This window comes from Centroberyx affinis, unplaced genomic scaffold (genome assembly GCF_046629955.1).
Source record: "Centroberyx affinis isolate AG114_WGS23_722 - 3 ecotype Tasmania unplaced genomic scaffold, CSIRO-AGI_Caff_v1 ptg000358l_1, whole genome shotgun sequence".
NCBI classification, from domain to species: domain Eukaryota; kingdom Metazoa; phylum Chordata; class Actinopteri; order Beryciformes; family Berycidae; genus Centroberyx; species Centroberyx affinis.
Genome location: NW_027279029.1, coordinates 249572 through 276947, shown reverse-complemented (window position 1 = coordinate 276947; position 27376 = coordinate 249572). Strand labels below are relative to the sequence as shown.

General features: G+C 42.6%; 1 protein-coding gene across 1 annotated transcript; it reads left to right on the top strand.

Annotated features, from left to right (window-relative positions):
- The first annotated feature begins 713 nt into the window (after positions 1 to 713).
- mtus2b (microtubule associated tumor suppressor candidate 2b) lies at positions 714 to 26899 on the top strand. The gene is made up of 14 exons (XM_071515530.1): positions 714 to 2579; positions 3220 to 3412; positions 5930 to 6136; positions 12695 to 12847; positions 15523 to 15624; positions 17215 to 17411; positions 22594 to 22660; positions 23684 to 23898; positions 24686 to 24791; positions 24871 to 24944; positions 25054 to 25152; positions 25289 to 25408; positions 25690 to 25787; positions 26692 to 26899. Exons 1-14 carry the CDS (start codon positions 714 to 716, stop codon positions 26897 to 26899), a joined length of 3705 nt encoding a protein of 1234 aa, XP_071371631.1.
- The last annotated feature ends 477 nt before the right edge of the window (positions 26900 to 27376 follow it).

The following is a 27376-nucleotide window of genomic DNA, read 5'->3' as shown; positions in this document are numbered from 1 at the left end:
TTTTTCTAAGGAGACAACCTCGTGGGGAACTTATGGAAAAAGTCAACTATTCACTCAAAGTCAAGTAATCACAAAAACTGAAGCAGAAGCTAGTGATACACTAATGTACAAAAGTTAAGAGACTAGTTAAGAAACACTCTAGTGCCCGAACAGTAAGCATTTTATTTTGTTTTATAGGCCTACAACCTCTCTCAAAATATGTTGGATCGCTAGCTGGCTGTCATACTGTGAGGTGCCATAAGATATACTCAGTGTAGATGTCATTGCTGGGTGATAAAACCTGAAAAATGCTTGTATTATCGACTTCATGATAACTCTCTAAACTGTCAGTGGGCTGACTGCACTTATGGCCATGGTATGCTGACTGCTACGATATGCTTCATCTCAGAAACTGAAGTGTTACTTCATTTTGCTGGAATTTAGATAGGCCTACACCTGTACTTATACAAATACTTTGTATTTTTATTTTGTTTGTCTTTATTACAGGATAAGGACCCCGGATGCCATGAAGATAAACCCATCTTCCTAGTGAGACATCATATTCAACCTGCTGATTATCAGGATACAGGAGAGATATGTGGATAATTATTCTGGACTCATGCTCTGCCACTAAGACCCTTGCGTGGGTAGACAGACTATTGTAATTGATGCGATGGATGATTGATTACTGAAGTGCTCTTAAGGGTCAGTGTAAACCCAGAGCTGTTTGAAAAATGAGTGAGCGAGGAGAGCTGAGGAATAACAACCAGCAGGATGGTTCGCTGGCCGATGGCGATGCCAACGCCAATGAAATCCGGACAGAGGACGGGGGGAGGACGGGCGATATTGGCACTCTGTCCGGGCTGACGACCGAAACGGCACAGCAGGACAAGGTCATCATCTGGGGCACAGACTCCCAGTGTGATGACCCAGAGCTGGCTGAGTTTGAGATGCTGGAGTGTCAGGAGCTGGAGGCGTACCTGGTGGAGGACGGAGAGGACTTTGTCGGGCTTGGAGAGCGGAAGGAGCTTTATAACCAGCCCTCCTCATGTAGCAAAGCCACCGTGGAACCAGATAAGAGTAAGAGCAAGGAACAGAGGAAGCCCATACAACATGGAGCCAGTGAGCAGGAAGCCAATGCCTCTCATGTATCTGAGAGCAGAGGAGTGGCTGAGTGTGCGGCCAGGACTGAGTTCAGCTCTGAAACTGATGTCTTTGTGTCCTGCCTGTCCACCATGTCTAGTCTCGGGGGAAGCTTGGCCAGCGCTCTGGACACTGCAGGCAGGACACAAACGACAGACTCCTCACACCTCCCCTCTGGTCCCTACAGGACCATCTCAGAAGACTTGACTCTGGCCTCTCAGTCTTGCAACACTGTCTCTGACAGAAGCAAGGCCTCTCAAAGAGCCGAGCACCGTTCCCTCTCCACCGGAATAAGCACAACGCACAGGAAAGATGTGGATATGAATTTGAATTCGACAGTTTTCTCTGAGGATGTTGTTTCAGAAGCACAAGCGAGTAATGGAGTCGTTCTTCATAAGGAGCACACTGAAGATGTCATTGAAGAGCACAAGACAAACATTAACCAGAGATATAAACCAGGGAATACTGTTTCATTAGAGGGAGAGAGAGATCATGATAGAGGAGGCAGCACTGGAAAGGTTTTACATGCTGCAACAAAGTCACACGAAGAGAGCAACACGAAGATTGATAAAAGCACCCAGGCTGATGAGACCCCCGACATGAACCGCAACCCGCCCAAAACAGGTACAAAGGGGACTCCGTCATCAATTGAATCCAAAGCCATAAAGAAACAAGGTTCATTTGATAAAACGTTAAATAAACAAAACTCCTTTGACAAGACTTTAAAAAAACAGCCTTCATTTGAGAGTACTTTAAAGAAACAATTCTCTTTTGATAACACTTTAAAGAAGCAGGGCTCTTTTGAGAACGCCCTCAGTTCCAGCTCTTCAAGTCTGGAGAGGAGGAAGCCATGGGGAAGCCCTAGTCGACCAGCGACTCCTACGTCCCCCAAAACTACCTGTTCCCCCAAGAGAAGACCCCCTGGTTCTCCAGCCAAGGTCCAGGGCATCAGAGCGCTGAGCTTAGAGCGCAGCGACTCCCCTCAGAGAGGCACCACTGCCGCCAAACAGCCCGGTAGGGGCTGTGTGAGCAGTGGCATCCCCAAACCTGTCGCCGCTCAACAGAAAGAACCTGACACCAGGAGGTCCTCTCCTCCCCAGAAGCCCAAAAACGTCCGTCCGAAAATCATCACCTACGTTCGGAAGAATCCTCAGGCCAAGCCGCAAGTGACAGATGCCCCACATGAGGCCTCTGCACTCCCACTGAGGTTATCCTCTTACCCCAGCCCTCCAGCCCATAAAGATCCAAAAGCTGGACCTCAACCCAAAGCTACGTCGGTGCTATGTTCCTCCAACCTGTTGTTTGACAAATATCGACAAGAGATGCAGAAGGCGGGCTACTACCCTCCTGGCATGGCTGTGACTGGAGTGAAGGCTCCAAGCAATGCTGTCCCTCATAAGCTGAGTGGGAAGTCAGAAAGTTTTCACGGAGAGCTGCCTGAGAAATATCTCCAGGAGGTATGAAATCTGTCACTGTTTTAATGGATTAACATTATGCTTTGCAATTAACATATCTATCACTGAATTCCTATGTAATTGCATGACATTTTTTGTTAAAGCTGCACTAGGCAACTTTGCACATTGGCGGCTCCAAATCTGAACTAGAAATCTGAACTACAATACACAGTAGTCAGTAAACTGCACATAGCACTCTCATGTTTACCAGCCAGGCCGGTCTGTGATGCTTTATACCAAAGGATGCCAAAAAAAAAGAGGCAAAAGATCAAACGCTGGTGAGTCCACCTTTCCCTGGACACAGCGCTTTCTTGCTGCTGTTTAGGAGCAAGCATTTTGCTCTTAAATCTCGATTCATCACTTCCTCTGGCTTGAGAAGTGTCCATCCCCGACAATAGATTTTCATTTGGGAAGACAGGGCGAATCTACTGGGTCTCAATTAGGAGGAATGGGATGCACTTCTAACAAAACGTGTGTATTTTTGCACAAAAATACCTTGCCTAGTGTGGCTTTAAGTGAAAAAAGACACAGTTTCTCATTGCTATCCATAGCATGCATACCCTTATCCTCATTGTTGAAAAATTTTAATTGTTATGTGACTTTTGTGATGCTGACTGTCTGTTTGGGCAATGTACATTTATAGCACGCTCCTCAAGAAGCAGGCAGTATCTACCGCTCCCCCAGGACCCTGAGGCCTCAGCTGGGCTTAGGAGCCGTCACCAGGCAGCCTGCAACCAAAGTAAGAGTTCAACAGACAGGTCAAAGGTCAGCCCCGGCCCTCAGCCAGTCTGCTCAGGCGGCCGGAGCGCCCACCCACGGCCACCAGGACCCGGCAGGTGAGATGAGGCTGTCTGCCGCCTGAACAGGTTCAAAGTGAAATTTTAACTCACAGTGTCGAAGGCTGTTTCACATGATGTCAGAGTGTGCTGCGCTTCATTTGTTATCAGGACTTATAGGGAGAGAAAAATTAGGGTTTTGCTGAGGGTGTCTACTCAGATTTCCTCTGTGAGATCAATGAGGCCTAATGTGAGAGTGGTGCCGTTCCACAGGGCCTGCTGCGCTTCAAAAACGCTCTGTCCACTTCAAATAAAGGGGACATGAGAGCGTATTTTAACATGGTACTACAGTATGTACGCTTTTATGTCATTAACAAGCCAGTGTTTTCCAACTCGTCAGTCCATTATGGGAAAAGGATTTTATGAGGACTTTCTCATTTCCCTTGCATACTTTGCCATTCTGTGCACGTCCCATCCTCTTGTTACCAAGCTGCAGGATATGTATCCTCTGTGAGTTGCAGAATGATTTACCCAAATTATTTTCAGTCATGCTTATGGATGAGGCTTGGCTTTTGGCACCTACACTCTTTGAAGTGCAAAGCATTTGACAGCAGTGTAACTCACATTCTGCCAACTTGCATTGCATATTTCTTCCCACTCACTTTATAAGTCATAATCTACTCTGCTACCTCATGTGGTGTTGGTTTATTTGTGCCATTTCATCACTGAATCAGGGTTGTCATATTTCTTCAGATTTAAGAGTTCCAGTTATCTGGGACTATTGCCTGTGATGCCTTTTCAGTAACATGAAATTATTGAAAATGACATGAATACTTCCTTCTTCTTTTATTTTCTCAGAGCAGTTTTGATTGCTACATATTCAGCATTTTTCCCATCTTACTTGTATATGTCAAGGCCATATCACTCTATAGAAGAAGATAATACTTCACAACATAATAATAATAATAATAATAATAATAATAATAATAATAATAATAATAATAATAATAATAGTCACTCTATTGGCCCACTCGCTAACAACATCAAGACCACCTCTAAGAATCTTGGTATTCTTTTTGACCAACATTTGAACTTTGAACCTCATATTACTAAGCTTATTCAGTCTTGTTTCTTTCAGTTGAGAAATATTGCAAAAATCAAACCCATACTATCAGCCAAAAAATACGGAACTTCTAGTAGACTACTGTAACTCCCTCTTTACTTGCATTACTCAGTCCTCTCTAGCTCGTCTTCAATTGGTGCAAAATGCAGCGGCTAGGCTGTCTACAAAAACTAGTCTTCGGTCCCACATCACTCCAATTCTTGCCTCCCTTCATTGGCTTCCAGTAAAACAGAATTGATTTTAAAATTTTACTAATTACGTACAAGGCCTTGCATGGCCTGGCCCCTGCATATATAGCAGAGTTGTTGAGCCCCTGTTCTAGCGGTCGGCCACTTCGGTCATCTGATCAAGGCCTTTTATTTGTTTCCTGTTCCTATTTTAAATCCAGAGGTGATCGTGCTTTTGCGGTTGTAGCTCCCAAACTTTGGAACAGCCTTCCCCATCCCATCAGATCTGCTGAATCTGTGGATTTTTTAAGCGGCTTCTGAAAACTCATTTCTATAGGTTAGCCTTTTTATAAAAAATCTCTCTCTATTTTTCTTCAGTTTTGTTTATTTTGGTCCTGTGCTTTAACTTTTGCTAACCTGTCATATGCATGTATACGTGTGTTTGTTTGTGTGTATGTATGTATGTATGTAGATATGTTTGTATACTTGCATTTGTATGTGTGTATTTTATATGTATAACTGTGTGTTTTAAAAAGTGCTATACAAATAAAATTATTATTATTAACATCATATCATGGGAAATGACCGTGGGTCTATGACTACAGGACATCAGCGGTCATGTGTATTAGTACAGAACAGCCTGTGCTTCACACTTTTCCAGGCCGGGAAATGTCCAGGTTCCAGACTTTCCAGACCATGTGCAGGAACCCTGCAGAGAGAAAAATCACTTAGGTTTTCAGTTTTTCATCAGAGTGAGCAGATGTCAAGGGCACATGATTTGAGATTCAATCTGTGTACACTGTCATCCTCCCTGCAGCTATGAGGGAATGAAACCGTGATCCTTACCTTATTTCATGTTCAGAGCTGGCAGGAAGTTCAGTGGAAACTCAATTAGCGAGGCAAACGAGGGGAAGTCAGTTGGATGAACAACTGAAGAGTCAAGCAGTGTTGCTTGACTTCAAATAAGGAATGAGACAGTATGTTTGGCCTGAAAATGGCTGTTATGTGTCTCCTGTGACTGTCCTGTTCTCCCTCCCCATCTCTTTACTTTGTTTGTCATATTGTGGCTGAACTGCATCCAGGAAAATCAGAATTACGATCACAATGCAAGCCTGAACACTTCCATATCTGGTTTTGAAGATCCAACAGGTGTGAGCAAAATCCGATTTGTGATCAGATGATAAAATCTGCATGGAAGCAACAAGTCTAGCCTTTGTCCCGCTAGGTCTCGGACTGGTATTCATCCTCTAATCTTGTAATATTGCATGTTATCCCATCTAACTCCAGTAGAGCAAAAGAGGTCAGGCCCAGAAACCGCCCCCAAGAGCGTCCTGCTCAAATCGGGCCAGTCTGGCCTGCGTCCTCCAGGCTTCTCCGCCCTGCCACCTGCCCGTCTGGCCGCCTTCGGCTTCGTCCGGAGCGCCAGTGTCTCGTCTGTGTCCAGCAACCAGTCCACCGACAGCACCCACAGTGACCCCTGCCGACCCTCTCAGCGTGAGTCGCACACCGTCTTACGCAGCCTTACACAGACACATGTACATACACACAGGGCCCTATGGAATCCATTTTCCTTTTTCCTATTTTCAGATTGAAGTTTTAGTTTACCTGAGTTTGGGTTTTACCCTTTTTTTTTACATTTAGATGCTCAAAATTCCCTGTTATTATCTCATATTTGTTGCCTTAATAATATAGGCATACAGCAGGTTTTCAGTTTTCTTGTTTTATCAATTATTTATTGAGTGTGTGTTTGCAGGATACCAATGTGAATTCTGTTATGGTGTATTTATTGAGAGTGTGTGTGGCTTATAGTGTTTTACTTTTATTACTGGACTTCATCAATTTTTTAAGTCTATTTTCTTTGCCTATGCAATGAAACCCTGCAAAATGAAAAACACGCATCCAGTGAGAGTCAGCTGGCTACAAATGCTTTAGAAATGTATGGTAATTATTTAGAAAGGTTAAGTGTCTAGCTAAATCCAATCCCAGACAAAATATTTCAGAATCAGAGAGAGAAGAAGAAGCAATGTTCAGTTTGATTAGAGAGATATTCCACATTGTTCCTTTATAGCATGCATATCTCTTTATTAGTTCTTCCCAGCGGTATTGGCTGCCCCTGGTATCCATAGTTACTATAGTAACAGCCACTTGCTTGCTTTCATTTTTCATTCATATATCTCTAGTATGCACTAAAAGCTACTGCACCACAGAGCTTTTGATAAGAAATCTTTAAATCGCAATCCTCCCTCTGCTTTCTTTCCTCCGTCCGCCTACTGCAGCATTTTATCTGGATCAAATGCTGTTGCTCAGTCCACCACCACCTCTCATAAGCTTCCTGCAGCCTTCATTTAGAGAAATCAATACTAGCAAAATTCACTTGAGAAGTTGATTATCTCCGCCTGCAGGTAATAGAGATATTAAGAAATGTGTCAGAACCTCTAGCTGTGTATTCAAATGTTACCCAGTAGTCATCTGTGTTGTCTTTATTACAGAAAAAGCATTTACTGTAGATAAACAATATATCTGTCTGTGTTCGCGCTCCAGTCTACTGTACTGTAAACTCCACTCAGGCCCATTTCTTCAGCCTTCAGTAAGGAGGTACTGCAGGTTTAATAAATGCTGACCCAAACTAACCATTGTCTGAAAAATGCTGAGACAAAAAAAATTGATATGTGCTTCCTTCATCTGTTTTAATGTTTATACAAAGAAGGAGGCTCTCGATCAAACAGCCATAGTGGATCACTGTTTATACCACAAATATAAACTGACCTCTCAGTTTCTTAAAGGCCAAAGTCAGATTTCATGAATTCAGACCACCCAAAATATTCAGATAATTGCCTAAATCAATTCATTATATATGCAGTTTTTTAATGTACACATCGTCACTTTGTGTTCCTGTCAGACTGTTCTGTTTGCGTTAAAGGCGTGGGTGTCTTTGTGGCATGTGTCACGACCGCTCTGCCTGGCAGATATGATGATGGGTTAATGCTGGCTTCTGCTCAAGTGTCACCGCATTTGTTCCCTGCCTCAGACAGCTGGGAGCTCCTGAGTGCTGCCTTTCGCTGCTAGACACTTTCACTATCTTATTTCCACAACGAAGGCTGGATTCAGAGGCTTCCTCAGACTGAAAAAAAAGAGCAACTGTTGTCTCATGCAGGGTGTGTTGCCACCCCACCCCACACCCCACCCTCAGCCTCTGTAACCACTTCACGTCTCTGTGGCGGTCTCCCCTATTTATAATCTATGGTGTGTGAAAAAGTGGTGCCGGCAGCTCCAGTATGTGGCAAAAAGTGATAGCCAGGGGCGTGGTGGGACAACATAATCTGCCTGTTCACCCACACTAAGCTGTTTGGCTAAAGACACCTTTGCCCAGCTTATGTTGGAGGCAGTTTTCACAGGCTAGCCCCCTGACTTCCAGACCTGAGCATCACTGGATCCTCTCCTCAGACTCTCTCACTGCAGTCAGGCCAGATAATGGTCTCTACTTCCACTTCAGCATCCCTCCAAAAAGGCACCAGAGCGGCGGCTGGCTCCAATGTACACTTTACTGGGTTATTTTGTGCCCTTTCTAACGTTGATTCGTCAAAAAGTGGGCACAGCTAGGGATGAGGACCTGCAGGCATGTAAGTGTTTTGTCTCTGCGTGGCCTTTCTGTTGCTGACAGTGTTGCCTTGTGTTGTGCTTTGCTTGTCACCTTCTCTGTGGATCTGTGGCGTTACTGTGGAGAGAGAATGGACTCAATATTATTGACAGCTGTGTGTATAATGATCCATAAATACACATCACAAATGTGTTTTACTATCCACATGACTAAAATCTCTCAACTTGTCTTGTAAATTGTCATTTAAATTAGTGTGCAACGATTTGTACAAATGGATAGCCTACATACTGTATGTCAGTTTGTGTTTTCCCTTTTGCACAAGTATGTCATACTTTATATAGAAAAAATGAAGTTTCCAATTTCCATATACATATGGAAATTGGAAACTTCATTTTTTTCTCTAATGTAAAATTGGCTTGTGAAGTGTTGAATCTGCATTTGTGGATCAAGTGACACATTCATTCCAGTCTCTCTCCGTACGTTACACTGATCAGAAATTTGTAATCCAATTCCAAATCTGATTTATTCTTTTCATCAAAAAGAATCTTGGAATTCTACAGTCTTGCCGCAATTACTACATGCCTGTCTACCAGATACTGATACGCTTGGGAGTAGCGCACACAGACAGCATGTACATGACTGGCAGCTTGCATGGCGGTGTGTCCCTCCAGGCTTTTGGCTCAGACAGCGCTGCTCTATTAGTATGCTGCCGTATGCCTCCATGCAGTCGCATTCACCAGGCATTCACATCAACAGATGTTGTGACTGGGAGTGAGTGAGTACACCGTCCTAGAGTGTAAGCCATAATGAACATCAGGACACTGATAACATATCTGATTCATCTGTCCGGTTAGCACAATGGGAAGCCTTATTGTCCTTATTGTACAGGGTGCTACTTGGCTGGCAGGTAGCAAAAGTTAAGTCCTGTCTGTTTTGAGCTCAACTGGATGTTGTCAGCGACCCTAACGGCATTTTGAATCACACTATGTCTGTTTTGCTTTGGCATACAGTTACGTTTATGATCCAACTTTAAGCTGATCCAAGTCAGGTTTCACTGTAGTTGAAACGGCACAAATCTCTTTGTGGTATGTTATGAATATTACAAGCTCCTATTTTAGCCTGTCTTAGCCTGCTCAGCTGTATGGATCAATCCCATCCCTGTCATGTCCTGCAGGAAAACAGCCCATCAGACGCTGTTTTCTTCACAGTCTACATGACCCCTGCGGTGACTGAAATGGCCATTTTGTCAAGAGCACATCTTGTGTTTTTTTTTTTAGCCCATCTTCTCAAGGGGAGGTCTAATAGAGAACATGAAGGGCAACAAGTGTTCAGTACAAACCCATGCACAGTGTGAGACTCGTTAATTTGCCTAGGAAACTACACAGACGAACGCTCTGTGTAGCATAACAGAATTTGTTTGTAGCCTCCCTCGTGTTTTATGATCAGACCACGCCCTCCTCATTTTCCTGTCCATTTCATTTTCACTGTATTCTGCCTTTTCATAAAAGAACATGGAAGAGTTTACTTCCATGCAGTCCAGTTGTATACACTAGGTTATTTATTGCCTAAAATTAAGCTGAAATTATCCCCAAAACTCTACACCATAACAGAATTCACATTGATATCCTGCAGTAGTTGCACAGGCGTGTAATGCGAGTTAAAGTCCAGTTCGTGAGCTTTGTTGCATGCCATCACCTCTCTCTCATTTGTATTTCCTTCTATATTCAAATGCCATTACTTTTATGTCCTGGAAAACGGTGTATTTTTAGTGGTTACTTCATGGCGCGCCAGTAGGTGTACATAAAAATTCCAGCCAATAAAACCACCACAGATTTTTGAACAACGCCCCTCCGCCCCTCCCACCCTATATAAAACCTGCAACTTTCAAAGTGACACAAGTGGCAACATGGTACAATGGTGCATCTTCTGGTTGTTCATCCCCAAAAACCCTGTTTTTGACACCATGGTTGGATCCAGAATTTGTGACAGCTCAAGATTATGTGTAAAGCATTTCACAGTGGATTTCTTTATCAAATACACTGAGTATGCAATGGGCTTCACTGCCTTTATTTGTTATGGTCCAACCTGCCAAATTTTGAGCAGTCTCTCCCCGTGTTATCTCCCACCCAAAAACTCTGTTTCAGTGGGAAATACATTGAATCATGGGAGCAAGACACTATCGAAATGCTTCAAATGTATTGCCAATGTCTTTAAAACACTGGATAATGGAGATTCTTATTCATATACAGAGGGATTCATATAAAAATGTAATACTTGAAAATTGTGTAGTGTGAGTAGATATAATAGTAGATATGCTTTCTATTTATTAATGATAGCGAGTGCAAGACAAAATTAAATCTGATATAAGGTTCTTGTTACTGTTTGTTCTCACCTTCTGAATCATCCACCAACAGAGGAGAGGTTCTCCTCAGCCGGTGTAATACTGAACAGAAGATGCTCACAGTGGGAGATGGATTTGTACATACGGGGTAGAAACAGGCATTTGCCGGTGTGAGTCGGCCTCCAACCATCTCCCTCAGCCAATCCGCTTCTTGCCTCAGCCTCCATTTCTATAGGTTGCCTTAGGAAAAAAAAAAAAAGCATCTGCTGATTCTCCCAGGTGAATTCACTCTCTGGCTGCGCTCCCACTGGAGCTTTGTGGGTTTCAAACAGGCTCTGGGCATTTTAAAGATCAAAAGCGGTTTAGTGTTTTCGTACTGATCTGACTTCATTGTGCCATGTCTAATTTGGGTCGTACAAATCATGAGATTTATTTCATTGATAAATCACAAAAGAGTGCTTTCATCTAAGTGACAACGTTAAAGCAGAATTCGCTGATTTCTGCTCATTTAAGATTTTGTTTTCAACTACATGCTTGTTACTGACACCGTGAATGCTTCAATGCCAGTGAGTGAAATAATTAATTTCACTAGAAAGCTATTGAAGATGTAGACTGGAACAGACAATAGCAGTTTTACTGAAACGTCTCGCTGTTTTATCAGTGATTCAGGCTCCTTGAACCATCCTCTGACTTATTCTGATATGTTGACAGTATCAGTCTCCGATCTGAATAATGTTATTTCACTTCAAGGGCACAAACGCGTCCTTCTTTCCTTCTTGAGAGTGCAGATTTCCCTATAGGTATGTGTCAGCACTTCAGATGATGTTATTGATTGAAGAGACAGCTGAATATTTCATGATAGGTAATCAGAGCTCTGGTTGGCAGCTTACAAAGGCATCTCAAATGATGAAGACTCTGCAAGTTGCTAGAATCCACAGTTAAATAGACAAAGTTTATCCTCCAGAAATGTTATAAAGCAAAAAACCCAGTACATAACAACCACGGTGATCTCTTCCTATTCAAATGGAGGGAGGTGTGTTTGTTCTTGGTGTTGTTTTGCTGTTGGACTGCTGCAGTCTCTGTGTTTCTGTGAACCAAAGCCATTAATTTCCACAGAAAGCTAGAGGCATAACGCTTAATAACAGCAGTTATGAATAATTAAATTGTTTTCATCTTTCTACATTTTTGCTTGCTTTGATGAATTTCTACAGTTTGGAAAAACTACAGTAATAGAAAGGGAGTGATAGTATATCTGCTGATATGATGCTGTATAGGTCAGTGAGTAGAGATTGGCACTAACACTGCCAGGGTTAGGAGTTTGATGGCGTTAAACATTTAAAATGATAATAAATTGCATATTTTACGTAGCTACAATGAGACTATCCTGCACAGTGCCATTTTCACACTGGTAATCATTTACTATTCCTTCAGTGTAGCCACTACAAAGTAAAGCAATGAGTGTAAGAAATTTGTCTTGCGTACTCTAGCTTTCCTGCTCATTGGTATGAGCACCAAATCCAATGTGAAAGATGCATTTTCAAGGGAAAAATACCACCACATTTGAGGCAGGCTGGTATGCATGCTAGTTTTAAGGAATACCCAGTATCTTTGCTGTTTGTGGAGCCAAGTATTGCTCAATACCTGCACTTCTCATTACATAGTAATGCAGTTAGAAGTAAGCCTGTGTTTGCCATTTCTATCCCCCCAAAACAAAATCAACTGCATGAAAGCAAATTATGGCAGTATTGTATGTTTGTGGGGATAAAACATGAAGCAAACATATACTACATTTTAATATCTGTATATTGATTCTGTGGTTAAACTGTCCAAGATGGGCCAGGCTTCAAAATGTGAGATACTCTATATAATGCTCATGGGCATACATTGTCATTCTGTGTTTTAATTACACTTGTTAGACTGCTTGTACACTTGTCAAAGTGAGTATAGACACTTTAACACCAGTTGGTTGAAATGGATAAATACTGATTTTGTGGGAAAGTGAGCACATGTTTATTTTACCATAAAACCACTTCACACGCCCACTCAGGTAGATAACTCTTATACAGTCATTGACTGGCATTGTGCTTTTCTCTGATATCTTGCCCCTCTGCAGATCCCAGCAGTGGCAGTGATGACACTCCTCTCCACAAGGCCACAGCGCCGCCCAGCGAAGCTTCCCGCGCTCCCAGTCGCAGCAGCCCCCAGCCGCCCAACGCCCCCAGCCTCCAGCGCCGCTCGCTGCCCCCGCCACGCTGCTCCCCACTCGGTACGTCTCTCCCGACACTCAGCTGTCCGCCAATAGAATCGCGTCCAGTCCAGTGCTCTATTTTTGTGTGCGTGCGTATTTAGTCTATGTGCTATCTCCACGAACAAAACACTTGTCACCGTTAACTGCAGCTATTTCCACCACTCCCCATCCAAGGTCATTCTGTCTGGTGGTCACATGACTCTCGAGATGGGATGTTAGAGTGTGTGTCAGGGGGTGTGTGGGGGTGGGTTGGGTGGGGGTGTATGGGTGGGTTGGGTGGGAGTGGCTTAACATTGGAATGTATGTTGATGGCTGCAGCCCACAACAGTCACACCTCATGGCGGCTGACAAACCATTGACCTCACTCAGAAGCACCAGACATTCACATTTTGGTATTCATTCCACAGTTTTCAATTCAGTTTAATTCAATTTCAATCAGCTTTATTGGCATGACTATGTTGCCAAAGCTTACATAAATAATAGTGACAAAAATCTCTCATCATAAGCAAACAAAATGATTATAACAAACAGTAAGATGCATTGGTTCCACTGGCTGTCCCTTAGCTTATGGCAGGCTGCAATATAATTTGCAGATATAATAGAAATATCTGGAATTTCACCTAATAGGTGTTGCAGTTTTTTGTTATTTGATAATGTTTAAAATTCACTGCGTTTCTGTATGGGGAAGAAATATGTCTCGTATGTGTTTTCTATTTGTCACAGTGTAATAAGAAGTGCAGCTCTGTCTCATTCCATAGTGTCTGTCAGAGGAAACTCCCAGCCCTGTAATGACAGCACTGCTACACCTTAACATGTAATTCACAGCAATGACTATGTTTTGAGTGTGTTATTTTTCTCCATTGAGGTTGATGATCTTTGTTGTCCTTGTGTTGCATAACGCAGTAAGGAGCCAAGCCATGTTAAGAATGCAGGCTGGTTGAGAGGTGCTGTATGTAACTGGACCTGCCTGTGAGTGTTGCTGTAGGAATGTCATTGTGCTACTTGGTCCAAAACCCACGTGCACGCCGCTCAACCACGACACTGCTGGCCAGGCTAATTGGCAGTAATGGAGAGAAACTGTGGCTTTTGGTGTCACAGAGAACTGGCCCACTGTAGCCATTATTTTTACGCATCTGATGCTCTTGCCAACAGGCACTTGTAAGGGAAGGAAAGTAGAGTAATAAACATGTTTATTGTATTCAAGCCTCCTGAAAAAACAGCCACTTTAAAAGTAACCTGGATATAATTTAATCCAAATATAAAGTTGTGAGCATCGATGTTCAGTAGCATCTAACCTGGTTCCTAATGGAATATTTAAGTATTTCCCCTCGCTGCGGCTATTCACACCCAGTCGATGGCTATTTTTTCACAAGTATGTTTTATTGGAAGACATAATAAAACAATACAGCAGTCAATATAATTACATATATTTTTACAACCCAAAAGGAAAAAAAAAAACAATGCTGGAAGACCAAGCTTAAGGGGCTACTTTTCATTTTATTGTTACTGCTTCTACTAGCATTGGAGTGTATCATGACAATAAATTACATTAATGCAAATGTAATGAGATTGTTCTACACTTATATGACAGCAATATGATTAAGAAAGTGCATCTCTGGTCAGGCCTATACCTTCTATGGTTCTCACCCACTTTCCCATGGGGATCATTAAAGTTTCATCTAATTTAACAACTGAGATTCAATTCAGAATTAAATATTATGAGACCTAGTGTATCTGTATTGTCGCCTAGCTTTGCATCACAGCAGTGGTACTGTGCACTGCCTAAGCTGATGTTGGCATCTTTATTGTGACTGCACCTTGTTGCCAGTGTTGGCATCTTTGCGGTGAATGTGGTGTATCAGCGCCCTCCAGTGGCTGCAGGTTGTATTTCTGTGTAAACCAGGAGGAGGCTGAGGCTCTCTGCATGGCTGCTACAGTGAGCAGCCATGCTTCCTGCTACAGAATCTGTGTGGACCATGGTGTGTGGATAAGTGGAGCAGAGACTCCAGCTAGTGGCCACTTTACTGCACTGTATCTCACTTGCTGCTTTCTTGCTTGTGAATTACACAATACATGCTGAGTTGCAGAGCCTATAAAAAACAAGCATTTCACAATTCACAGTAGTGCACTGATGGCCAACAAATTCTCTTTTGTGTAGATTGCAGATTTAGATGTAATTTGCACTACCAGTCAAAAGTTTGGACACACACATTTTTCTTTATTTTTACTGTTTTCCAGATTTTAGAATAATAGTAAAGACATCAAAACTATGAAGTAACAGAAATGGAATTATGCAGTGACCAAAAAAGTGTTAAACAAATCAAAACTATCTTATTATTTTAGATTCTTTAAAGTAGCTGCCCTTTGCCTTGATGGAAAGGCAAAGGCTTAGGAAAGAAATTCATACATAGGCATCAACTTCACTATTTACATTTGTCTAAGAAACACATTTCAAGCATTTGAGCATAAGCGTTTAGATCAAAATGACTTGAAGATAATGAAAAACATAGTACATTCAATCAGGTGTGTCCAAACTTTTGACTGGTAGTGTATCTATAAAAAAACATTTATGCGAGAGAAAACAAAAGTGATTTGTCTTAGTGTGTAGCTCTGCAATTTCTCTCTTGCTTTTCCAATGTGTAGGTTATGAATATTTTTCTCATAGATACTGACAGGATCTATTTACTACACAGCCTCCAGGAAGGAGATTCAGAAGGACACAGAGGCAGTGCAGCAACCAGCGTCCTCCTCCCCTAAAAGATTTGCAGTGGTTTCGCCCAAGCCTCAGTCTCCTGGTGAGTGCCAACATATCAAATGGCAGAGTGAGTGTGTGTGTGTGTGTGTGTGTGTGTGTGTGTGTGCATGTGTATATGGTACAAAAGGAGGAGGCAGTAGTAGATGACGCAACACCACCTTTGTTTTCTGTCCTTAGTATTGACTGTCAGCAGCAGAGTGTATCGCACCTCGTCTCTCTCTGTCTCTCTCTCTGTCTTCCTCTCCCGCTCTCTCTTAATGTCTCTCTCTCTCTTTCTCTCTCTCTCTCCACACTTGATTACATGAGCCATGGCAGCCTGCTGTTGTCATAGAGACCAAGCTAGCTGTAATGCTAGGATGGCTGCTGCAGTATTACCGCTGGCTCAGATTACCGCAACACAAGTCAGCATTTTTTCCTTTACTCAGAGGCCAGACAAAATAGATTATGCTGTGACGGGCTTCTTGTGCAGGTGATATACTTTTACATAAGTACTGCACACATACGCATGCCAGGGAAGTGTTAGCGTTTTGAGCCAAGAGAGGAAATTGCTGCTGATTGGTCAGAGCAGTGAGCAGACTTGAGTAACAGTAAGTAGAAAAGATGGAGGAGGATATAGACCGCTGAGGTTACTGAGGTTTGGAAAGAGCATCATCACAGGAAATGCAATTCACTGAGCAAGTGATGTTTGCTGATTGAACATTATCATTGAACACATATGAATATACAAATATATTAACAAAGAACCAAATGTATAAAATATATTAACAAATACAAATGTGTTGAAATACATTGTACACTCTGCTGTACTGCTTTTCCTATTTGTGCATTTGTTTGTGTATGTGTGTGTGAGTATACATGTGTATGTGTGCGTGAGTGTACATGTGTGTAACCTGTCAGCCGATCTGTAACATAGATCAGTTATTTCCTATTTAAAAAATATCACACTCGAGGTTGTGCTGTTATACTGTATATCAGCACAGCACAAGGCTGCACTCCCTCTCATGTCATATTGCTTTTATACAACAAGTAATGGTATCAAGTATTGGTAATTTGAGACAACAGATTATGATTGTTGTCTTTTATTCGTCTCTGCCAACAAAAACAGTTCCCTCAGGATTCCACTACTAAGTGTTGCCAAGCAACACATAAACTGTTTACATTAGAGGACCTGTAAAGCGGAGTGATACATACAGTGAAACGTCACTGCTGTTATACTGTATCAGCCCGGAACTAACTTTTCATCAGATTCATCCTGTATATCCCCAGTGATTTTCACTGTACTGTAAATGTTTATGTTAGGCTGCTGGATTTGACTCAAAAGCTTGTACTGTAACATCTTCAATATTGGTAATCTTGTGATCATGTTAGTCTTTCTGTTGGTAATGTTTGTGTTTCTCTCTCTCTCTCTCTCTCTCTCTCTCTCCCTCCTCCTCACCTTGTGGAGGTCTTCACAGTCTTTGTCTGGTGAAAATATGTGCTATGACAAAAATTAGAGAGAGCGGTGTCTTGGTTACTGCTTAGACACATGATACGCATATGTATGGGGGAGTTCCAGATGTTTCACTGAAGAACATGAAAAGGCCAAGTCTCTCCCTCTCGTGAGTCAATATATTTCAATTTCTCCCTGCAGTTCGTGGGCGGATCGCAGCGGGCCGCGGCGCCCTGCGGGCTGACAGGGCCCAGGAGTCGGACCGCGCTCTGGTGCAGCAGCTGCGGGAGCGCTGTGAGGAGCAGGCCTGGCAGCTGCAGAGCCTCCAGGCCCAGCTAAAGAAGGCCTCCCTGGGCCTGGAGGTGTTCGCCATCACCACCCAGCACTTCTGCCAGAAGGTAGGCTAGAGCAGATTGCTTGGACTAGCATGGCTAAAAGGCACGCAGACTTGTGTCTTGCCTATCTGTCCAATTTCAGGACCTTGGAAAAGCTCTTAATATCAATTTCAGTAGGTTTCTCTGTGCTTTAGATCAGTAGGTTTCTCTGTGCTTTAGAGCTGCACTAGGAAATATTTTTATGTAAAAATACACCTGTTTTATCAGCCTAAATCACAAAGTGGGGCTGCAACAGAGAAGATCATCCCATCCCCACTCATTTAGACGCTGTAGAAAATCTTCTCTGCATACAGGAATGACCTATCAAAACTTAAGAGCAAAATACAAAACTTTCTACTAAACAGCAGAGAGCAAGCATTCAATCCAGAGAAACCTGGACTCACAGCAGTTGAATCTCTTCACCACCTCCACCAGACGCTAAAAAGAATAAATTTAGGTCCAATGAGTTTACAATTTACTGTACTGATGTCACTCAAACAGTTACTTCTTATCGCCACTTGGGGCCGCCAAGGTGCAAAATGTCCCAGTGCAGCTTTAACATTTTAAAAGCCTCCAAAAAAGCTGGAGAAGTCGGTCAAACGCACTTGTCTGGTAGAAATTCTGTCCTTTGTCTGAATCAAAAGCTCGCTTTTCATTCGTTGCGTGGCCATTCATCATCCTGGTAAGCACAACACTCACAGTTCGAAAAGGGAAAGGAGACTCGCCACAAAAGGAAAAAGGGCTTTCAGGATGCAACTGCAAAGCCTTTATAGTCCTTGCTACAATGAAACACACCTGTGGCACCTGATGTTTGTTGTCAGCATTGCTTTGTTCATAAAGCCAGTCTCTCGCTTTAATATCTGAATGTTGAGGACTTTTGAATCAGAATCAGAGGGATCTGTCAGTGAGGGTGATAGTTAGGGGAAATAGAGTTTCAAAGGTTTTTTCAGTAGTTAAAACAAAGATATAAAACAGTATGAGGTGCATGATGGCATTGTGTGTGTTTGTGTGTGAGGGTATGCATGTGCGTGTATGTGTATGTGTGAAAGACTGAGTAGTGTGGCATTTCATGATGGGTAACTACAAGTCTGTCCTGCACCCGCTGGCTGTTTTACTGAATGGGATCTGAACCATGGCTGTTACACCACATGCCCCATTCATTTCCTGTTCATTTTAGTTAAATAATTCCAGGGCTATTTTTTTTGTGACATCCTTTCTCTCATCTGCATTTACAGGGGGGCAAGCTTTACTATGGAAATGATTGTGTTTTTTGAAATGTGTTTGAATTGAATCAAGTGTTAGCCTGAAGCCTTTCTGTCTGATGTCTTTTACAGTGCAGGAGGCTGGTTGATGCTTGTTTTGAGTGTTCTCCTGTTGCGATAAGGGATCACTGCAAAGGCCAAGCCTTTCTGTGGGAGATCAAACATGTTCTTGCTTATACAGCATCTGATGGTAGTGACAGCAAGCCTGTATAGTGCACACTTGAGTGTGTTCTGTTTGTAAAACCCGGATTTAGCACTTGTCCCTTGCCATCGCCTGGTCTTCTGCTCGTATTTCTCTTTAAATGCTCAGGGAATTACATTTTGGTGTTCAGCCATTTCCCAGCCCCACCCATGGGCTCCTCTCTTCAGTGGGAGATGATGAATGAGATTAGAGGTGACTGCCTGGCTATGCTTTTAGTGTGACTGGTTGCCAGGCATAAGCAGTATCCACTAAGATCTGACCGATAAAGGATTTTGAAATATATGGATGTATGTTACTTAAATTTGGCTCTGAAAAGCTAAATATGATAAAAATGGCTGTATTAAAGTGTATTTCGACAATAACATTTTTTTTGTTTCTTGTCATAAATCATCAGGGCTCATTCAAATAATTCTAAAATTCCCTGAGTTTTACTAGAGGATGGTTACTTTTCACAAGAAAACTAAACGAAATCTTTAAAGTCAACCTGAACTGTTTTCTCCATTATATTTTCCTGTGCCTCTTTGGTGGAATACAGTGTGTCCCAATGCCAGTATTTCAGATGAAGGCTAATATCGGCCAAGATATCTGTCCTCTGAGGGAGGACAGATAAGGAGGGAGGTGCCTATACCCGCCTCCCTCCACCCTGTAATCCAGCACCACTGCTCTATTAATCTCCGGTCATACATCACAGGCATCATCCAAAAAAGAGCCACTTAGTGACATAAAAGCCCCCGCAGTGAAGCATGTGAAGTGAATAACAAAGAAACTGCTTCTTATTTTCTGTTAATTCTTGAGTCTGCAGTCAAGCCTTGATTCAGTATTTGCAGTGACAACGTGCATTGATGGGGTTTTTACGAAGTCTAATTAGTGTTTTGAGACGGGTTGATGTTGTAATGTTAGTGAAAAGATGAATATATCCAGTAGCAGATTATATGTGCTTTATATGTTTCACTATAGTTTGAATTATTTGCATTAAGCTTTATACCTGATATTGTTATTTGGACACCACTATTTCAGTTGGTCGTTAGAAAGTCAGTCAGCCATCTAGAATAAATTCTGTGCGTCTGAGCCTGTGTGTGTTGTCTACGTATTCAAATGCCTGCATATCGCTATTCTTCCTTCAGCAGTGTGCCAGACCAGATAATTGGCAACTTATTGATCATTTCCCTCCCCCATCTTCTTCTCTTCCACTCTGTTTTTTTTTCGGCGATGGAAAAAGACTGCACGTGCATGTGTTGCTCCCTGCCGTGCGTGTGAATGTGATAGAGTGTGTGTGTGTGTGTGTGTGTGTGTGTGTGTGTGTATTGAGGTGGTTGGGGGGGGGGCTTAAGGGAGGGCAGGCAGAGCTGGGCTGGGCCTGGCAGTCTTTGTTCCAGCACGGATCACGCCGGACGCACCAGGAAAAAGAGGTGAGGCTTCAGTCCCTCTCATCTCTCCTCCCCTCTCTTTCCTCTGCCTGGTCCCCCCCCCCCGGCTCTCTCTCTCTCTGTATCCCCCACCTCTCCTCTCTGCCTCTCTCTGGCACTAGTATCTGTCACTGCTGCCTCCCCAGCAGGCTCAGGGATGCCGTCTGCTAGCCTAGTATGGGCCACTGCTGCTGTAGGCTCCATCTCCACCCACTGCGCTGTCTGGACCGAACGGTAAAAGGCAGTATCTTCTGCCTTGATTCAGTGCTGAGGATTACTTTACGTGTGTGTGTGTGTGTGTGTGTGTGTGTGTGTGTGTGTGTGTGTGTGTGTGTGTGTGCGCATGTGTGTGTTTGGGTGAAGGGGGGGTATTGACTTGTTTCCTAGCTGCTGGAGTATCAGAGCTAGTGGTGAGAGAGTTTAGCCGTGCATGATTATGCTGAGTCAAAGCAGGCTTTTGCTTTTCTCCCTTGCCTGTCGCGCTGTGTCCCTCTTTCTGTCTGTTAGAGTTTGCAGTGCCATTACATAACAAGCTTCTGCGACTGTGCTATATTCTTGTGTCTGTATGTCTGTTTTAGTATGTGCAGAGCATCCTTATGTGTGCTAATCTGATGTTGCTGCATCTCTCATCTGTGAGAAATCACGTGTTTGGTCTGCCTTACAGGATTCATAGTTACAGCTCCTTGTGTGTTTATTGGCCTTGGTCTCACTGCAAAAAACATCCATCTTAACAACTCATTCAGTCTCATACTCAGCCTGCAAATATAATTTTTCTTTAAAAAAAAAGATGAGATAACTCATTTGCTTCACTAGAATTCTGGAAATGAGTGTCAATATCTTGAAACAAGTCAGAAAAAGGCAGATCACTGCGTTGCTATCAAGAAAATGAAACTCGATTCTATAAAATTATCAAAACAAGTTGATTTGCATTGGAGACAAGTGAAATTATCTAACCCCATTGGCAGATGTTTTTCACTTGTTTTAAAAAAAATTACGATTTTAGGATTCAATAATAGACTGAATGGCTAGTTAAGATGGAGATTTTTTGCAGTGCTGGTTCTCCTCAGGACAAAAACAACAAAACAAATAAGCTGCTGCACATTGGAAGTTGTTTGCCAGGCATGGTCCCACTGACTCTAGACTGATGAGCTGGGTGTAGGCTTGGGGGTGAAGATAAATTCATTTATTAGATGTAGCTTGATGTCCTTGAGAATGCACAGCCATGGCTCGGAGAAGCCGTGTTTATTCTTTTCCAGGAAGTAAAATGGATTATGTTGCCTTGGTGAAGGCTGGATATCAGGTGGGGAAATTAGAATGCATGTCACATTACTCCCTGGAGACTAAGGGGGAGGGGCTGGGGGGGGGGGGGGGGGGGGGTCCGGGCAGGACCAGGGGCATGATGGGTAAGAATAGAGGTGGAGCTGAGGAATCAGAAATGAAAAGCCACCGACCATCCTCCACCCCGCGTGAGGTCACTGCAATCTCTGTTTGATGACAGTATGTTACAACCAAGACCTTTTGAGAGGGTGACATCATTGCTGCCTAGACAGATACCGCCTCATACATATTTCACCCGCTCTCTCTCTCTCTCTCTCTCTCTCTTTCTCTCTCTCTTTCCCTCAAGTGTTTCTCACGTAAGCTTTGCGTTTTGCCTGTTTGATCTTTGCTTGATCTCTTGACAACAGTGAACGTAGGCGTGCCGGATGTGTGAGTAAGAGGTGCTGTGAGGGTGTCACATCATGAAGAGTCCCCCAGTGGATATCATGGAAGCCTTAATTGTCGCTCAGTCCCTTTCCTATTCATGCTTTTTGGTCTGGTACCAGAGGAGCACGCCTGGACATGAGAAGTCATATTCTGTAACTCAAAGAAGAGAGGATAGAGAGTGTTTCTGTTTGGTTTTGGTGTGTGGAGGCACTCATTGAAACTGCTCTTTGGTTTAGGGGTTGTTGCTTAATGGAAAATGAAGAGTTCCATGGTATTCTTTAAGTAAAAATTGTAAAAGCCTTAATTTCATGGCTAGTTCAAAACAACAACTCAAACGTGTTTCAGCCATGCTGTGCCCTTCGTCAGGAAGCAGCACACCAAACTGCAGGAGGAACATTTAGTTTACATTTTTGCTTGAATAGTGCCTTGAAACTTTCTTTTTCATTAGGTTGTATTCTATGTTGTTGCTATTTTACAGGGTCTTTTTTCAGGTGTCACAGCTGTACTCTCCACCAGCCTTAACAATCATGTTCAAGTTCACTACAATGCTAGGTGGTGTGTTTTTTTAAGTGATCCACCGATGATGTCCTCAGATTTACAATGCTGTGTGTGTGTGTTTGTTTGCATTTTAGAGTGAGAGTGCCATTGTGAAGGAGAGGGAACTGTCCCTGGAGCTCGCCAGAATCAGGGATGAAGTGGGTAAGTGGGATACAGCAAGGGAGAAGGGAAGGCAGCAAGTCACCCTTGGCTAGCACATCATGTATTATACAGTGTATTGCCACAAGGGACGGGAGAAACAAGTGTCCCCTGGGAGTCCACTCTGCTGATGGAAGGCTGGATTTAGTCCGAGATCACAACACAAAGCCACTGTATACCCTACATTATAAAAATGTTGCCTCTTGGCATTGTTCCATATCAAACTCCTTAACAAACTCTGACTGCCTTATACCATGAGCCTCTATTTCTAATTTCAAAAAGCTTGTGGCTGCAAGACAAAGACAAATCACTTACTTTGTCGTTATCTACTTGACGCTAAGTTGTTGGTAATTAGGACACTTTTACAAAGGATGTACCATTTTTAACACATCTGTTTGTCTTCTTTGGGACAACACACACTTGTGTTACTTTTCAACACAACTTATGTTAATGACAATACCTTTTAACACAACATGTGTTGTTATTAACTAGGAATGGGATGATATTATCTTACAATACGATTTGATTATGAAGTTCACAATTCAATACAACCACAATAAAATGTGATAAATAAGTTAAATGACAACAAAGTCCGACTGTGCAGAATTATGTTTATTTCTGAGACACAAATCTATCTAGCGATGGTATTGGCTTGCTAGAATGTAAACAACAATTTAAAAATGTCATTACAAAGTGTAAATAAAATAATTTAGATGGAGAGCTTGTGAAATTGTGATGGTCAAGCCGTCTCATTTGTGATTACTACAGCAGAATAAAATGGAGCTAATGCGATTCATTTTTCTGTCCCACGATACGTATTGTCACATTTTTGTATTGTGATATATTGAATTTTGATATATCGTCCTATCCCTATTATTAACATATCTTGCGTTGAAAAGTAACACAAGTGTGTGTTGTCCCAAAGAAGACACACAAACGTATTAAAGTGACACATCCTTTCTAAGAGTGTACGTGACCCAAATGTGGGTCTTGTGAAGCAGACTACAGCTCTACCTTGTGGTCCAGCTTTCAGTGTTGCACGCTGGGAGCATCTGCAGCAGGACAAGGAGGAACTGGAGCGGCGCTTTGAGAGTGAGCTGCAGGGTTTGCGGGCGCAGCAGCAGAGTGAGCTGGGAGCCCTGGAGGAGCGGCTGAGGGCGCAGCACACGGCGGAAACCCAGCGCGTTCAGGCCCAGCAGCGCACCGAGCTGCAGGAGCTACGTGTCAAGCAGCAGGAGCAGGTGTGTGTGCCTTTTAATAAAGAGCCAGCAGTACCAGCAGGTCAATGTTGTCCACCGCCGATAATGAGAGAAACGAGGATATGATTTTGGTTAACAGCTTCAGAGGTGGCAGTCTGTGAAACCTGCAATGAATCCTGCCTCACCCTGCCTTAAAAAACTGCTAATCCACCCAAAGGAATTTCATTAGTGCTGGTTTCATGCTGCCAAGAATAAAATTCCAGGGGGGGAAACAGTGGATCCTTGTAATGGTGTGACACTTTTTGGCATGAAAATTGTCAAATTTAGGGGCTCAACTGGTAGAATCCGTCCTAATCGTCTTTCCTGTCTCTCTCTACTATCACTGTCTAATAAAGCAGAAATGTCAAAGAAAATACTTATTACAAAATATTGGCAGCTTCATTCCAAAAATGTCAGTATCAGTACCGGCCCTCAAAAACCCATATCGGTCGAACCCTAGTTTGTACACATGTATCGAGGGCTTGGAGCCAAAGGGGCGTAAGTGCGTTATAGTAGATTTTACAGGAGAGCCAAAACAAATTTTGATCAAACTTGGATCAGCTGCCGTTACCACATACTAAGCACAATATTTTAACTTTTTGTGTTATCAGATTGAGCATTACTATAAAAACAATACTGCTACAGTTTAAGTTGAATTATATTTGTTAACTCTTTTAAAAATGGCAAAAGAGTGAAATACGCCTTTTTGGCACAAACATTGTCCCAAGCCCTCATTACAGCAAAACAAGTTATTTTTGTAATTGTACCATCTTGTACAATCTTGGCCCAGATTGAGGAGATGAGTGAGAACCATGAGGCGTCCTTAATGGAGATGGAGACAACTCACAATGACACACTGGCCACTCTGCAGGAGGAGCACGCCAGGACTGTGAAGAGTAAGCGCTCCACTATAGTGACTTATACTGTACCAGGTGTAAAGAGATAGAAAGTAACTTATGATATTTTTTGTGTCAGACTTGAAGATGGCCCATGAACAGCAGAGGAAGTCTCTAGAAGAGGAGTTTGAGAAGCTCAGACTGTCACTGCAGGTTAACAGTTCTCCTTGATGTTTTCCTTTTTACAGAGATACAGTATCATGCATTCTTTGGGCAGTGACTCTGCAGGCAACTAACAGGCTAATGTGTGTTTGGTGAGCAGGATCAAGTGGACACGCTGACGTTTCAGAATCGAAGCCTGCGAGACCGAGCCAAGCGCTTTGAGGAAGCTCTGCGCAAGAGCACAGATGAGCAGATAGTGGTAATGTGTGGCAGCGTTGCATGAGCTACATACAGTACAATAGGTCGGCTGCTTTGGTCACAGTAGCTGGATGAGACTTTAAGAAAGCATTGTTTGTTGGCTATAAAGATTGATGGTGGTTTTCTGCTGTTGACAGGATGCTCTGGCACCATATCAACACATCGAGGAGGACCTGAAGAGTCTGAAAGAAGTACTGGAGATGAAGAATCAACAAATCCATCAACAGGAGTTGAAGATCTCAGAACTGGAGAAAATGGTAGGCTCCAAATTGCCGCTTCCATTTAGTAAAAATGCTCAATAAATAAATGTAGATTATACAAAACATAATGTAGGAATATAATATTACTTTAGGACTCAAAATCAATAAGAATGCAGGACAAGATGACATGTTTTTGTAAACCAGTATAGTTTAGATGAGCTATCAATCGTTTAATGTACATTATTTTCCATATGCAATGCCTTTTTTCACTCGTTATGCATTGACAGATCATATGAAGAATTTAATGTTGTGCACTTTTCCAATGTGTTTTTGAGCAGGCTGAAAAGAATGTGTACCTGGAGGAGAGAGTACAAGTGTTGCAGCAACAGAACGAGGACCTGAAGGCCAGAATAGACAAGAACCTCGCTGTATCCAGGTCAGTTCTGTTTAAATGAATACTGGTGCAGGATTTCAAATCCAATTCAAACCAACAGAAGTGAATTTAGATGAGAGTAGAAGGCACACTGAAAATTTCAAGCCATAAGAGAGGATATAAAAGGCTGTATTGATAACAGAAATGTGTATTTCTTACCTTTGTATTGCTGACAAATGTCAGTGTACTGTTCCTTTTCTCCCTGTATGATTGTTGAATGTCGGTGCAAAATGGTGAGTCTAGAAAGAAGCCCTTGCTGTTTGATTCTGAGGGTCTGACACTGAAACCTGACATTTACCATTGATGTTTTACATAGCTGAAAAATGTTCTGCTATCACACTCCATTGTAGCTGCGCTGGAAATATCTGAACATGACGTTGCGTTGTGCATGTTTGACCAGTTATCCACAGGAATAAGAAAAATATACTAGCAAACAAAAAAATGGACCCAGAAATACAATGGCTGTTAACAGAGTTTTAGTGTTTTGAGTGGATTTTTCCTTTAAGGTCAATTTTCAGTATTGCAGTTTGGATAGATTTAAGTGACCTTAAATCCTTCTACTCTCATCTAAATTTTTCTTAAGTGACCTTAAATCTATCCAAACACCTCTATAGTAAACGCTTAAACATATACATTTGAAATACTAAGTTACACTTGCAGTTGTTACATTCCACACTAAAGTTGCCAAATATCACTGAAATAGTATTAGCTGTTGCATGGGGATCATTATTTTATACTGGGCAAAGAAACTCTTGAGGGCGTCCATGTTTCCTCCCTGAACACACAGAGGTTGTAATTACGACCTACCAGCTGGGAGTTTCTGACTCCCGACTTTGAAAGGAACGCAGCACTAAAACACAGCAGGTAGTTTTGTTTTAACTTCTCCCCCCTCCCTCTTCCTCCTCAGGCAACTGTCCGAGGAGAACGCCAACCTGCAAGTGCACGTGGAGAAGGAGAGCAACGAGAAGAAGCGCCTGAGTCGCACCAATGAGGAGCTGCTGTGGCGTCTCCAGACGGGCGAGCTGAGCCCGCACATGTCCCCCACCTCCTCCCCCATCCACCGCTCCTCCTCTGGACCGGGCTCCCCGGCTCGCCCGCACTCCTACCATCAATGAGACACACTGGAATCTCTTGACACTTGTCTTTTATCCAACTCTCTTTTATCTCACATATGATAAAAAAAAAAAAAAAAACCCTTGGAAGCTCAAATTTTTTAGCTCTATGTTGAATGTTCCTCTCCGTAAAAAGTGTATAATATTACACTACATAGATGAATAGACACAAATTAGTTTTATCACGTTTGTTACTGGGGAACTGCCCCTCGCCCATGTGATGCATTTCCAAAATCAAATCCCAGGGATTTTTATCTCTGACCTAAAGTATTGTATTATTGATCAAGCCTGTGGTTTCAAATTGGGCTTTTCATTCAAATGGGATTCTCTACACTCCACTTTTTCTATTCTACATGAATACCCCACAAAGCAAAGCAGACACACTGAGATGCTGTAGTAGATGAAAGACTCGGTCATGGTAGACTTCATCAAGAGAGCAGGATCAGAGTCATGGTGCCTCATTTCCATGTTTTCGCCTCC

Coding starts and splice junctions, on each gene's coding strand:
- mtus2b (XM_071515530.1), top strand. CDS start 714: ATGAGTGAGCGAGGAGAGCTGAGGAATAACAACCAGCAGGATGGTTCG. Junction 22,661..23,683: donor CAGAATCAGGGATGAAGTGG/GTAAGTGGGATA, acceptor CTTGTGGTCCAG/CTTTCAGTGTTGCACGCTGG. Junction 23,899..24,685: donor GTGTCAAGCAGCAGGAGCAG/GTGTGTGTGCCT, acceptor ATCTTGGCCCAG/ATTGAGGAGATGAGTGAGAA.